This window comes from Schistosoma haematobium, chromosome 5 (assembly GCF_000699445.3).
Source record: "Schistosoma haematobium chromosome 5, whole genome shotgun sequence".
Classification (NCBI taxonomy): Eukaryota; Metazoa; Platyhelminthes; class Trematoda; order Strigeidida; family Schistosomatidae; genus Schistosoma; species Schistosoma haematobium.
In genome coordinates, this window is record NC_067200.1 from 10,858,777 (window position 1) to 10,875,455 (window position 16,679).

Sequence of the window (16,679 nt, forward strand, 5' to 3'; positions counted from 1 at the left end):
GATTAATAGATTACTATCAATGTTATTGTAAATCTATTTCATTCAAATAGAAATTTTAAAAAAAAGTAATTTAATTCCAATGAACAATTCAATGTTCAATTAAAAGATTATGACCTTATCTTTTTTATAATTAGTCAATTATTATAATATTCAATAACTTAATTAATATAATAGTTCAGTAATATAATCGAAATACAAAAAAGAATAAAAAATAGATGTATTCACTATTCTATTTTTTCGATACAATACAGAATTCTTAAAACAAAGTATTCCAACAAGTTTTCTTTTTTATTATTTCTTCAGTAACTAACTTACTTACGTCTGTTACTCCCCATGGAGCATAGGCCGCCAACAAGTATTCTCCAACACACTCTGTCCTGGGCCTTCCCTTCTAGTTCCATCCAATTCTTGTTCATTTTTTTCATGTCTATTTCCATTTCTCAACGTAATGTGTTCTTTGGTTTTCCTCTCATCCTTTCGTATTGAGGATTCCATGTGAGGGCTTGTCTTGTGATGCAGTTCGGTGCTTTCCTCAATGTGTGTCCTATCCACTTCCAGCACTTCTTCCTGATTTCTTCCTCCGCTGAGATCTGGTTTGTTCTCTCCCACAGTAGGTTGTTGCTAATAGTGTCCGGCCAACGGATCCGAAGTATTTTGCGTAGACAACTGTAATTAAACACCTGTATCTTCTGGATGATGGCTTTAGTAGTTCTTCAAGTTTCCGCCCCATACAGTAGAAGTGTCTTGACATTTGTATTGAAAATCCTGACCTTTGTGTTGGTTGACAGACAGTTGTTTTGAGTTCCAGATGTTCTCCAGTTGGAAATATGCTTCTTTTGCTTTTCCGATCCGCGCCTTCACATCTGCATCAGATCCACCGTGTTCATCAATGATGCTGCCCAAATATGTAAAGGATTTTACATCTTCCAAATGTTCTCCGTCAATTGTGATTGGATTGGTGCATGCTGTGTTGTATCGGAGAATCCTGATTTTCCTTTTTTGTATGCTAAGACCTACTGCTGCTGAGGCTGCTGCTACACTGGTCGTTTTCTCCTGGATTTGTTGTTGCGTTTGGGATAGAAGGGCCAGATCATCTTCGAAGTCCAGATCGTCCAACTGCATCCTAGCTGTCCACTGTATCCCATAATTCCCCTCAGGTGTTGACGTCTTCATGATCCAGTCGATCACTAGGAGAAAGAGAAAGGGTGAGAGTAAGCAACCTTGCCTAACACCGGTCTTTACCTAGAACGAGTCTGTCAATTGTACTGTATGCACGATTTTGCAGTTTCATCCATCTTAGGAATTCCTTATGATATTGACTATATTTCTCGATTGACCCTTGAGATGAATATTGAGTGGTCTCCAGTTAGATGTTAGCAGTTCAGGAATCGACATCTGATTAATGTACGTATCCTTTTCGATATATATATTGCCAGCAACCACGATGTCTCTGATTGAGCTCTTTTGTAATTTGTACAGTGAAATATGGTAAACTTTTAACAAACGCAACTGAATAGATTATGTGATTACTAAGCATAATGATCTATAAAACAAACAAAAGAAACAGATAACTTGTTGAAACATCTAAATGACAGGAACAGTTAGCCCAAATATTCAAGCAAGTCACCTTGGTATGTTTTCAATAAATAAAATGTTCAACTCTATATGTACATGGTTTTGACATAAGAATAACTGATCAATTTTCATCATTAAATGTATAAATATCCTTCTTTTTAAAAAAAAGTGACCTTAATGTATAAGGTCAATGATTATCACAAAAAAACTAGTGTCAAATATCTTCTCACTTCTCTACTGACTTTATTAAATGACAAATTATTCATTATTGAATGAAAGGAAACTAATGAAATAATTAATTCGGTTTTCTTATTTGACTGTTGTTGTTATTGTCGTCGTCGTCATCGTTGTTATCCCCTTCTTTTCTATCTTCAATTTTTTTGTTTTTAGTCTGAACTACATTTCATGGGTCATTTATTTTAATATCCGTGACTTAATTAGGTTTATACATTTATATAATGTATGTGTATGTGTGTGTGTGTTTATTTGTTTGTTTCGTGGAGAGTGAATAAGGGCAATAGAAGGTGATGAAATGAAATTCCAATGGAAATAATTAAAATGCTTATTTCATATTGATGAGAGAAATGTATTATATTTCATAAGAAACTTATTTCGTTGTTTTCTGTACAAATTTAAGTGATAAAAGGTCAATATTCAATTAAGGAGATACAATATTGAATTAAATGTTGATCTGTAATATGATTATTCTTTTTTGTTTTATATTTTCTTTGAAATTCGGGATCATGTTTAGATCTGTTGAGGTTTATTATATCTGTATCCAAATGATAATTATCATCATTTTAATAGAATCTGTCGGGAATTTGTGATTACGAATTGTACTAAAAGAGAAAAAGCACATATTTATTAGTATCAGAAGAGGGTTTGTGGAGTTTGTAATAATTTCAATAGTTGTGATCATGAGTTAATTGAAGCTAGACCACCATGAAAAGTCTGGAAGAACCAGATGGCCGTTTCGTCCTTATGTGAACTGATAGGTCCTGGGTTCGAATCCCGCAAGGCGGGGTCGGGGATGCGCACGATAGGACGAAACAGTCGTCCAGTGCTTCCAGGTTTTGCCTTCTTTTTTTATCTTTGACTAAATCGTAAGTTTATTATCTGTTTCATCCTTTATATCTCTCTCATAAGTGGACAGAAAAATTGATGTAGCTCAATGAAAGAAGAACCGATTTCGTGCTACCACTAGATCAGAAACTGTATACAATTTGAGTTCAACTTACAAATCGAACCGATTTACATAAAACTTCTTCAACTAAATATAATAGTCAGCTCACTAGTGAATCGCTTCATGATTTTAATATAATTCTAATAAAAATTTGTGACTTTTGGAGTTGAGACACGTCTGAAAGAAAAATTTGTCACCAATTACACTGTTTAATTTTCATCCCGCTTCATAAACTGATTAGAGTAGGGATTGTACCATTAAATGGAGACTCATAGATATGGGAGGTTAAGCGTTTGTTTTTGGTTTTTATATCTTGAGTGGTTGTGAATAGTTTCATCTGAGGAATCCCATACTAAGACCAAATAGATATTCAATGCTCCACAACTTCATTGGTCTTCCTCGGTGAGACATATTAACTATAAATACATCTAACATATACATCAATACAGTAATACTTGTACGTTTTATTTACAATAGCTGATAATGAAATTTTAAATGAATCCAACTGACTAGAAACAATTTGGTGCATGAACAGAATTTTCAATATTATATAATTAAATTATTAAAATCATCTGAGATAACACATTTACCAAATTATTTAATTACTCCTTTATAATACTAATTTAATTTAGTATTTATGGACTATTTTCGTCATTTAATTTCCATAAATAAAGAAGAATGTATTTGTAAAATCTTGCTGATTAGTGTCTCACATCAACTCAATTCCCAATTACTATGAAACTATTCCCATCTGGGGTGTTTCATTATGTGGTCACTGACTGGATAATCAATGATCGAGCCGACCAAACCAAATCAACTTGTATGGCCTTGATGGGAAGGTGAAGTGCGGGTGGCACCTGTGCAATTCCTTGTGTCCTGAGAACGGTACACATGCAAGTGCACCTCGAGTAACTGGGTAACATCATATATATATATATATATATATATATATATATATATATATATATATTGCTTACGCCTGTTACCCCTCATAGAGGGACATAGGCTTGGTGATTTCCTCAATGTGTGTCCTATCCACTTCCAACGTCTTTTCCTAATTTCCTTCTCAGTTGAAAGTTAGTTTGTTCTCTCCCACAATACAGGATGGGATTGCCGATCACATGCCTAACCTTCCCTCTTTACCCGAGCTTGCGACCGGTAGTAGCCCTAGAAGAGCTGAAGGCGGAGTTATAAATCGTGAACAGCCTAATTTTTATCATATTTTTAAATGTAAAAAAATTCATACTTCTTTCTATTGAACTATTCTATCGATGTTTGTTTTTTATTGAGTTCGGAATTTGAACAGAATTTAAAATTGAACATAGAATTTCCTATTAAGCTATTGATTATTTATGATTTACATCTCTCAAGGTCAAATCAATTTTTTAATTATTTTCAAATTTGATACAACTGCACTGTAGTTTGTAAAATGTCAATTATTGAATAAGAATTTGAAAAAAAAGTTTACCAAATTTAAAAGAAAAGAACTATTGAATATCTACTTGATTCCAGTTTATTTATTTGAAATGATTTAACTTACTACTACTGTAATGAACAAGAATATCCAGAGAGGACAACCAACTATATTTGAACATAAAAGTATAGAATCTTTAAGTAAAATCTCAGAGGGATACAGTAAATTCTTCACTTGTAAAATGTCAATCAATTGTCTCAGACTTTACTGTTCCATCATTTCCATAGCAATCATTCTCTATTCTCGTTCTCTTTTCTTAGATCTTAACCTTCTGCAAGCAGACATTTAACTTTCGATTAATGATACATACTACTTTTATCTGTCAACATTAGTAACACACATCACATTAAACATAAGAACAATGAAGTCTGAGACGATTGACTGATATTTGCAAAAGGAATAGTCAGGTTTGAGACAATTGATCGACATTTTGTAAATGAAATATTTGCTGTATAGTTGTCAGATTTTACTAAGATTTTCTGTAATTTTGTGTTCATATACATTTGATTGTCCACACTTAAGTTCTCGTTCACTATACTACTACTACTACTACTACTACTACTACTACTACTACTACTACTGCTACTACTACTACTACTACTGCTACTGCTACTACTACTACTACTACTACTACTACTACTACTACTACTACTACTACTACTACTACTACTACTACTACTACTGATAACTATCTTCGTTAGGAGTTTATCCAGAGTAAGCAGCATATTTGAACGAATCATCGGTAATTACAAACTTTTCCTATAATTTTTATAAGCAAACACATCAGACTTAGATTCCTATTTGTCTATCAATAAATTCGGATTCATCCTATCACAAATTGATCAAAGTTAAAATTGTAAAATATTAGATAAATCTGGGATCAATTATTCAATTGTGTAAAAGTTTTTATTTCATAGAATCTGATTACTTTTTGATAAGGAAGTTAATCAGTACTATTATGCGAACCTAGACTATGACGTAATATTAATAAGTATCGTAATACTTGGTTTTTCAGTTTTACTCCTTCGAATGGTTTTTATTCATGTATCATATCACAATTAATTGATAAACATTTACATTTACTGTATGTTTGATAATAAAATCTAGGAGAATTGTTTATTTAATTCGATGAATGATAAAAAGAATATCCAATATCCTTGATTATCTAACTTTATATTATAATCTAAACTAAATTAACATTGAATAGGTGAATTCATGAACCAATTACATGTCAACCAGGTCTGTTGTGAGATAGTAATTCACTGAAGACAATGGTGGACGGTATTGCAATTTCGTGAATTGGTTGACATAAGATATTAATAACGTTTGATGCCGAATCAATGGCCTAGAGGCTAGGTATTAGCGCGCGAGACTGATAGATTATGGAATTGAATCCCCGGGTGGGGTTGTGGATGTGCACTGCTGAGGAATGCCATATTAGGACGAGTTGAATGTCCAGTTCTTCCAGATTTTCCATGGTGGTCCAGCTTCAATTGACTTATGAATTCAACTATTAAATAACTACGATCTCCATAAATCCCTCTTTTGATAAATTAAGATTGTCAAATACTTTAAGGATCTTTTTAAGCAAAGATGGATAGTGGCTATCAGCGGAATCCAGGACGCATGTATCATCCTATTTAGGACTCGTCAGCTGGATATACATGCATCCCAGAGTTGATGTTCACTTCAGGGCTCGAACCCAGTAACATTCGCTTCAAACGCCATCACATTATCCACTTAGCTACTGAGTCCTGATAGCCACGTGCTTGTGCAATGGGGTGAAGTTTAAATTCACTTGAGGTTGTTTTACTTGTATCTTCCCATTGTTATTTAGGACTGAAATTGATCAGTCTCATGTTGGCATATGTGCATCCTGTGCACGCATGTCCTGAATTCCAGCCACTAGCCTCTATCCGTCTTTGCTTAAAAGCTTGTGACCTAAGGTTATATCGAGGCAATCCGCAAAGAATGCACATATGCCAACATGAGACTGATCAATTTCAGTCCTAAATAACAATGGGAAGATACAAGTAAAACAACACCAAGTGAATTTTACTTTAAGAATCATTTGTTAAATTTCATTTTAGTAGAAATTCAATGTTTCAAAATCGTTGATCAAGCGATAGTTTATTGTAGATTTCTCAAATCTAGTTTAAAGTGAACTTTTTCTATTATCATTTGAAAAAAATTCTCATATTTTGACCAAGTATTGAAATTGTTATTAGTATGAATAATAGTAGTATATTTTCTTCAGTGATAAATAGGGTATACTGAATTGAATTTATGAACATATTTATAAGTAGTCCGCGATATGACTTCTTTAAATCTCTAGTTAATTTACAATATATTATGCATAAAATTACTTATTAGATTACAACAAGTAGTATTTGTCTTTTAAAGAAATTTAACAAAACAAATAAATTAACTCAGTTGTGTTTCTAAAACAGAATATTATCATACTTAGTTGTTTGTAACCATTGTAATGGAATTCGTTTATACTAGTGATTAATTTCACATAGTTGTCAACTATGCTTCACTATATATAACTTGTCGCTTAATCAATACGCTGACATAATTATAATGAAGTAGTTGATTATAGATTAGTTTCTGAAAGTGTGATCTAAGAGGTTCAAAATTGTCATTAAAGTAGATTATGTGATTACTAAGCATAATGATCTATAAAACAAACAAAAGAAACAGATAACTTGTTGAAACATCTAAATGACAGGAACAGTTAGCCCAAATATTCAAGCAAGTCACCTTGGTATGTTTTCAATAAATAAAATGTTCAACTCTATATGTACATGGTTTTGACATAAGAATAACTGATCAATTTTCATCATTAAATGTATAAATATCCTTCTTTTTAAAAAAAAGTGACCTTAATGTATAAGGTCAATGATTATCACAAAAAAACTAGTGTCAAATATCTTCTCACTTCTCTACTGACTTTATTAAATGACAAATTATTCATTATTGAATGAAAGGAAACTAATGAAATAATTAATTCGGTTTTCTTATTTGACTGTTGTTGTTATTGTCGTCGTCGTCATCGTTGTTATCCCCTTCTTTTCTATCTTCAATTTTTTTGTTTTTAGTCTGAACTACATTTCATGGGTCATTTATTTTAATATCCGTGACTTAATTAGGTTTATACATTTATATAATGTATGTGTATGTGTGTGTGTGTTTATTTGTTTGTTTCGTGGAGAGTGAATAAGGGCAATAGAAGGTGATGAAATGAAATTCCAATGGAAATAATTAAAATGCTTATTTCATATTGATGAGAGAAATGTATTATATTTCATAAGAAACTTATTTCGTTGTTTTCTGTACAAATTTAAGTGATAAAAGGTCAATATTCAATTAAGGAGATACAATATTGAATTAAATGTTGATCTGTAATATGATTATTCTTTTTTGTTTTATATTTTCTTTGAAATTCGGGATCATGTTTAGATCTGTTGAGGTTTATTATATCTGTATCCAAATGATAATTATCATCATTTTAATAGAATCTGTCGGGAATTTGTGATTACGAATTGTACTAAAGAGAAAAAGCACATATTTATTAGTATCAGAAGAGGGTTTGTGGAGTTTGTAATAATTTCAATAGTTGTGATCATGAGTTAATTGAAGCTAGACCACCATGAAAAGTCTGGAAGAACCAGATGGCCGTTTCGTCCTTATGTGAACTGATAGGTCCTGGGTTCGAATCCCGCAAGGCGGGGTCGGGGATGCGCACGATAGGACGAAACAGTCGTCCAGTGCTTCCAGGTTTTGCCTTCTTTTTTTATCTTTCACTAAATCGTAAGTTTATTATCTGTTTCATCCTTTATATCTCTCTCATAAGTGGACAGAAAAATTGATGTAGCTCAATGAAAGAAGAACCGATTTCGTGCTACCACTAGATCAGAAACTGTATACAATTTGAGTTCAACTTACAAATCGAACCGATTTACATAAAACTTCTTCAACTAAATATAATAGTCAGCTCACTAGTGAATCGCTTCATGATTTTAATATAATTCTAATAAAAATTTGTGACTTTTGGAGTTGAGACACGTCTGAAAGAAAAATTTGTCACCAATTACACTGTTTAATTTTCATCCCGCTTCATAAACTGATTAGAGTAGGGATTGTACCATTAAATGGAGACTCATAGATATGGGAGGTTAAGCGTTTGTTTTTGGTTTTTATATCTTGAGTGGTTGTGAATAGTTTCATCTGAGGAATCCCATACTAAGACCAAATAGATATTCAATGCTCCACAACTTCATTGGTCTTCCTCGGTGAGACATATTAACTATAAATACATCTAACATATACATCAATACAGTAATACTTGTACGTTTTATTTACAATAGCTGATAATGAAATTTTAAATGAATCCAACTGACTAGAAACAATTTGGTGCATGAACAGAATTTTCAATATTATATAATTAAATTATTAAAATCATCTGAGATAACACATTTACCAAATTATTTAATTACTCCTTTATAATACTAATTTAATTTAGTATTTATGGACTATTTTCGTCATTTAATTTCCATAAATAAAGAAGAATGTATTTGTAAAATCTTGCTGATTAGTGTCTCACATCAACTCAATTCCCAATTACTATGAAACTATTCCCATCTGGGGGTGTTTCATTATGTGGTCACTGACTGGATAATCAATGATCGAGCCGACCAAACCAAATCAACTTGTATGGCCTTGATGGGAAGGTGAAGTGCGGGTGGCACCTGTGCAATTCCTTGTGTCCTGAGAACGGTACACATGCAAGTGCACCTCGAGTAACTGGGTAACATCATATATATATATATATATATATATATATATATATATATATTGCTTACGCCTGTTACCCCTCATAGAGGGACATAGGCTTGGTGATTTCCTCAATGTGTGTCCTATCCACTTCCAACGTCTTTTCCTAATTTCCTTCTCAGTTGAAAGTTAGTTTGTTCTCTCCCACAATACAGGATGGGATTGCCGATCACATGCCTAACCTTCCCTCTTTACCCGAGCTTGCGACCGGTAGTAGCCCTAGAAGAGCTGAAGGCGGAGTTATAAATCGTGAACAGCCTAATTTTTATCATATTTTTAAATGTAAAAAATTCATACTTCTTTCTATTGAACTATTCTATCGATGTTTGTTTTTTATTGAGTTCGGAATTTGAACAGAATTTAAAATTGAACATAGAATTTCCTATTAAGCTATTGATTATTTATGATTTACATCTCTCAAGGTCAAATCAATTTTTTAATTATTTTCAAATTTGATACAACTGCACTGTAGTTTGTAAAATGTCAATTATTGAATAAGAATTTAAAAAAAAAGTTTACCAAATTTAAAAGAAAAGAACTATTGAATATCTACTTGATTCCAGTTTATTTATTTGAAATGATTTAACTTACTACTACTGTAATGAACAAGAATATCCAGAGAGGACAACCAACTATATTTGAACATAAAAGTATAGAATCTTTAAGTAAAATCTCAGAGGGATACAGTAAATTCTTCACTTGTAAAATGTCAATCAATTGTCTCAGACTTTACTGTTCCATCATTTCCATAGCAATCATTCTCTATTCTCGTTCTCTTTTCTTAGATCTTAACCTTCTGCAAGCAGACATTTAACTTTCGATTAATGATACATACTACTTTTATCTGTCAACATTAGTAACACACATCACATTAAACATAAGAACAATGAAGTCTGAGACGATTGACTGATATTTGCAAAAGGAATAGTCAGGTTTGAGACAATTGATCGACATTTTGTAAATGAAATATTTGCTGTATAGTTGTCAGATTTTACTAAGATTTTCTGTAATTTTGTGTTCATATACATTTGATTGTCCACACTTAAGTTCTCGTTCACTATACTACTACTACTACTACTACTACTACTACTACTACTACTACTACTACTACTACTGCTACTACTACTACTACTACTGCTACTACTACTACTACTACTCTACTACTCTACTACTACTACTACTACTACTACTGCTGCTGCTGCTGCTGCTGCTGCTGCTGCTGCTGCTGCTGCTGCTGCTGCTGCTGCTGCTGCTGCTGCTGCTGCTGCTGCTGCTGCTGCTGCTGCTGCTGCTGCTGCTGCTGCTGCTGCTGCTGCTGCTGCTGCTGCTGCTGCTGCTGCTGCTGCTGCTGCTGCTGCTGCTGCTGCTGCTGCTGCTGCTGCTGCTGCTGCTGCTGCTGCTGCTGCTGCTGCTGCTGCTGCTGCTGCTGCTGCTGCTGCTGCTGCTGCTGCTGCTGCTGCTGCTGCTGCTGCTGCTGCTGCTGCTGCTGCTGCTGCTGCTGCTGCTGCTGCTGCTGCTGCTGCTGCTGCTGCTGCTGCTGCTGCTGCTGCTGCTGCTGCTGCTGCTGCTGCTGCTGCTGCTGCTGCTGCTGCTGCTGCTGCTGCTGCTGCTGCTGCTGCTGCTGCTGCTGCTGCTGCTGCTGCTGCTGCTGCTGCTGCTGCTGCTGCTGCTGCTGCTGCTGCTGCTGCTGCTGCTGCTGCTGCTGCTGCTGCTGCTGCTGCTGCTGCTGCTGCTGCTGCTGCTGCTGCTGCTGCTGCTGCTGCTGCTGCTGCTGCTGCTGCTGCTGCTGCTGCTGCTGCTGCTGCTGCTGCTGCTGCTGCTGCTGCTGCTGCTGCTGCTGCTGCTGCTGCTGCTGCTGCTGCTGCTGCTGCTGCTGCTGCTGCTGCTGCTGCTGCTGCTGCTGCTGCTGCTCTACTACTGCTGCTACTGCTGCTGCTGCTGCTGCTGCTACTGCTACTACTACTACTGCTACTGCTACTACTACTACTACTACTACTACTACTACTACTACTACTACTACTACTACTACTACTACTACTACTGATAACTATCTTCGTTAGGAGTTTATCCAGAGTAAGCAGCATATTTGAACGAATCATCGGTAATTACAAACTTTTCCTATAATTTTTATAAGCAAACACATCAGACTTAGATTCCTATTTGTCTATCAATAAATTCGGATTCATCCTATCACAAATTGATCAAAGTTAAAATTGTAAAATATTAGATAAATCTGGGATCAATTATTCAATTGTGTAAAAGTTTTTATTTCATAGAATCTGATTACTTTTTGATAAGGAAGTTAATCAGTACTATTATGCGAACCTAGACTATGATGTAATATTAATAAGTATCGTAATACTTGGTTTTTCAGTTTTACTCCTTCGAATGGTTTTTATTCATGTATCATATCACAATTAATTGATAAACATTTACATTTACTGTATGTTTGATAATAAAATCTAGGAGAATTGTTTATTTAATTCGATGAATGATAAAAAGAATATCCAATATCCTTGATTATCTAACTTTATATTATAATCTAAACTAAATTAACATTGAATAGGTGAATTCATGAACCAATTACATGTCAACCAGGTCTGTTGTGAGATAGTAATTCACTGAAGACAATGGTGGACGGTATTGCAATTTCGTGAATTGGTTGACATAAGATATTAATAACGTTTGATGCCGAATCAATGGCCTAGAGGCTAGGTATTAGCGCGCGAGACTGATAGATTATGGAATTGAATCCCCGGGTGGGGTTGTGGATGTGCACTGCTGAGGAATGCCATATTAGGACGAGTTGAATGTCCAGTTCTTCCAGATTTTCCATGGTGGTCCAGCTTCAATTGACTTATGAATTCAACTATTAAATAACTACGATCTCCATAAATCCCTCTTTTGATAAATTAAGATTGTCAAATACTTTAAGGATCTTTTTAAGCAAAGATGGATAGTGGCTAGCAGTGGAATCCAGGACGCATGTATCATCCTATTTAGGACTCGTCAGCTGGATATACATGCATCCCAGAGTTGATGTTCACTTCAGGGCTCGAACCCAGTAACATTCGCTTCAAACGCCATCACATTATCCACTTAGCTACTGAGTCCTGATAGCCACGTGCTTGTGCAATGGGGTGAAGTTTAAATTCACTTGAGGTTGTTTTACTTGTATCTTCCCATTGTTATTTAGGACTGAAATTGATCAGTCTCATGTTGGCATATGTGCATCCTGTGCACGCATGTCCTGAATTCCAGCCACTAGCCTCTATCCGTCTTTGCTTAAAAAGCTTGTGACCTAAGGTTATATCGAGGCAATCCGCAAAGAATGCACATATGCCAACATGAGACTGATCAATTTCAGTCCTAAATAACAATGGGAAGATACAAGTAAAACAACACCAAGTGAATTTTACTTTAAGAATCATTTGTTAAATTTCATTTTAGTAGAAATTCAATGTTTCAAAATCGTTGATCAAGCGATAGTTTATTGTAGATTTCTCAAATCTAGTTTAAAGTGAACTTTTTCTATTATCATTTGAAAAAAAATTCTCATATTTTGACCAAGTATTGAAATTGTTATTAGTATGAATAATAGTAGTATATTTTCTTCAGTGATAAATAGGGTATACTGAATTGAATTTATGAACATATTTATAAGTAGTCCGCGATATGACTTCTTTAAATCTCTAGTTAATTTACAATATATTATGCATAAAATTACTTATTAGATTACAACAAGTAGTATTTGTCTTTTAAAGAAATTTAACAAAACAAATAAATTAACTCAGTTGTGTTTCTAAAACAGAATATTATCATACTTAGTTGTTTGTAACCATTGTAATGGAATTCGTTTATACTAGTGATTAATTTCACATAGTTGTCAACTATGCTTCACTATATATAACTTGTCGCTTAATCAATACGCTGACATAATTATAATGAAGTAGTTGATTATAGATTAGTTTCTGAAAGTGTGATCTAAGAGGTTCAAAATTGTCATTAAAGTAATTTATTATAGCTGTTCCTCATATATGGTCTCTGTGAAATTTGCAGTCCTAAAGCTTATACTTAACATTCGAAAACTACTACAACTTTTTAATCCTAATGCTTATACCTTGAAATAAAAATTACTGGGATTGCCACAATGTAATGTAAAGACAGAAAAAAAACACTTCCCCTAACAAGTCCGAAAATCACGTTATCAGAACAAAATACAATCATAAACATACTAATTTTTACGTACAATAATATTACATTTAGGAGAAAATACATAAAGTTACCGTAAAAAATATACACTGAATAAAGTCCACCTGAATTAATGCCGAATGTGTTAATTGTTACACTGAACGGAAGTTCACGATTTTCATACTGGGGTTGATTCTGCACATCACTAGATTTTGGCTCAATCGTCTAGACGTTAAATGATTGCCCATAAGGCCGAAGGTCCTGGTGTTACATTCTCGGTTGCAGGGTAATGTATGTGTACTGCTGAGTAGTCCTGTACCAGAACGAAGTAACCATACAGTGCTTTCAGGTTTTTAATATTTATCTAATTTAGATTGAGGCCTGATTTCAATGACAGTGAACACAGTTTATGCTGAATTAATATAACAAAATATTAACCTCAAAACGTCACATTAAACTAAGTTCTCACATGTCACTCTGGCCAAAATTTATAATGAATTGATACAAAAATATTTATCCAAATAAAGTTATCTTTTCATCTCATTATATCATAGATAAAATAATCCAATCCTGTAAACTGGCTGGTTTAATTGTGAAGCTTTTCTTTCATTCTGGACAGCATTATCAACGCCTAATTTCAAATAGAAGACTATATGAAATAAATATCACACTGCCAAAATGATCTAAATAAGCTAAAACGAAATCTTCACTATGTCATTACTAAAATTACTTACAATGTAAATCAGAAGTAAATTTAAATGGTATAATCTACTAGCAATGTTAGATATTGAATGGTGACATTGAAAAGTCTTCAAAAAGTAACCTGATATTAACGTTTTAGCCGGCATTATATCAACATTGATATATTCAGCATAAAGGAATTATAACATAACAGACAAAATGCAACAATTTCACCAGATGATCCCAGTGTTATCTTATTCATTAATTAAAATTTACATTGTAAAGCAAGTGATCTTAATTCAATGTATAAATAGTATCATTTATACAGAAAGATCCGAGGGTTTTATTTTGACCTTATGTACGATTGTGAATGCTCATATGACTATTCGTCATTTACTCAAACAAATAGTCTACGCATGAAAAGGTCCAAAGGAATATTTATTGCATAGAAGTAATAGAAGGAAACAAAACCGCTATATCTAAGACCTGAAATCTCAAAGAATATTCATGGTCAAATCATAGATATGGTATCCAGAATTATCTCACAGCAGAGTGCTAACCAAGGTCCGATAACTATGAATAATAGATTTTTATCATTCAGTAGTTTAGCTGTATAGTATTCGTTTCAATAAACAATTATCATATATTTATTCATAGTTGAAATTAACATCACATAGTGTTAAATATTTTCAAACTTGATCTTCGTGATTGTTTAGTAATTTCATTGCTGATATCGGTATTCGATGAAGTCTAAGCGATGAAATTTCAGACTATCTAGTGATGAACTAAATCAGGATCTAAACAGTGAACTTTTAACCTGTGATGAAAAGAACTCTCAAAACATGTTGTAAGCTGGTATTCACCTTAAAAAAAATATCATTATGCAACACCTGAATTCTTTATGATTGATATAGAAACATCTACTGTTACATTGTTTAATTAAAATGATGTAATACACGAGCAACATCACAGTAAGTGTTGATTCTATCAAATACAGTCACAATTGATTGATAGCTGGGTGGTGATCAATCAATTGTGATTACATCTCAGTCCTACAGGAGGTTAGTCACGGCTCGGATAGCTCAGTGGTAACGTCTCTGACTGTGAAGCTGGGTGACACGAGATCGAATCCGCCAGGGAGCACCAGTTCCCTCAAGATTACAGGTACACCTTGCTGACGAGTACCAAATAGCACGAAACCCGTGTCCAGGGTTTCCTGTTGACTACCTCCAACTACCATCTAAATCAAATACAGTCTCCACTTAAAACATGTATCTATAGAAAGTTGTTTCTTTTTTTTCTTTGTTCAAGTGACTTTTTAATCGAATCATACAAGTGTTTTTATGCACTGAATAATAAGTGTTGTAGTCAAACAAATGATCAGAGTGATTCCAGTTTTAACATACTTGTTTCCTAGATCATTGTCTCAAAAACTCTCCTTGTCAACATTTTATCAAGTCAGAAAATAAATCTTATGTAAATTGTAAAAAAAATATATCTACATCACACATCCACCATTTGATGGGAGATTCAAACACTAACCGATCAGCTTTTGAATAAATGAGTTTCTATAGTAAAAAAAATATACTAAGTTTAAAGTAAAATAAAAAAAGCTTCATAGTTATTAGTCACGTAAAATGACCATAGATACTTTAATTTCATTCGACTTTATAATGATAGATTTGTGATATAGATAGGTAGTTTGTATGTTTATTTGTTAATGGAAACCATCTAGGTCATTACTGTTACTGCTCAAGGTTGACAATTTTATGTTCTCTATTTATAAGTGAAAAAAAACATTTGTAGAAACGTTTAGACTACTGATATCTGATAACATATAGGATAACAACTAATCATTGAATATAATACACTACAAATGTTCATTACTACATTTAACCAGTATTTCATACACACACTTAAAACACTATTACATTTGGACAGTATGATAAAAGTCAACAAATATTAAAAAACAAACTTATTTTGTAGTCCTTACAATAATGTTGAAATTTTCTTCTTATTGTTTTTACAAACATATTCTCTATCCTCCTCAATCTTTCTTACATTTCTTGTCCATAAAATAGTCGATAAATGGTTATGTACAATGTATAATCGAATTAGATAAAGATTACCCAAATACTATGTTGTTTTGTAAAAAAAGAGTTACCGTGACAACCTTCTTAGATTTTCTAATCAATTTCGTCTTAAGTAATATATATACCTCTGAACACATACATACAGAAAGATGTAATAACAATAGTAATAATAATAATAATAATAATAATAATAATAATAATAATAATAGTGGTAATAATAATGCATAAATAAGTAAGACTTCCAAAGGAAACAAAATCCAAACCAAATATTATATGCATAAATCAATAGAACTACTGAAATACATCTCGTGATTATAAGTCGTTTGTCAATAGTTGACAGATAAACAAAATAATTTATTGTTTGTTATTCACTTAACTAAACAACCGACGTTAAAAAAAGCTGGTTATTTTCTTAAGAGAAATGAAAAGAAATGTGACGAAATGAAAAGTATTACATAATATTATAGTAAAGTTTATATACTCAAATATGCATTACATTATTTCAGTGTTTGTAATAACTGATTAGAAAAGGTGACAAGAGTGTATATTAACTATTTCAATTAAAACTAGACTACTATGAAAAGCCTGAAATCACTGGATGGCCGTTCCATTGTAGTATGAGACTCCTCAGCAGTGTGCATCCACG

The 16,679-nt window shown here is 33.3% G+C and overlaps 2 protein-coding genes across 2 annotated transcripts in view; one reads left to right on the forward strand and one right to left on the reverse strand.

The window, feature by feature from the left end:
- The window catches only part of MS3_00009124 (uncharacterized protein), a 76,011-nt gene that overhangs the window by 20,933 nt on the left and 38,399 nt on the right, over nucleotides 1-16,679 (forward strand). The window lies entirely within an intron of this gene.
- Nucleotides 472-7,720, reverse strand: LAMC1_35 (Laminin subunit gamma-1). The gene is made up of 2 exons (XM_051217458.1): nucleotides 6,996-7,720; nucleotides 472-1,627 (listed from the first exon to the last, which is right to left on the reverse strand). The coding sequence occupies exon 2, from the start codon at nucleotides 1,171-1,173 to the stop codon at nucleotides 703-705; it is 471 nt and encodes a 156-aa protein (XP_051064866.1). The 5' UTR covers nucleotides 1,174-1,627; nucleotides 6,996-7,720; the 3' UTR covers nucleotides 472-702.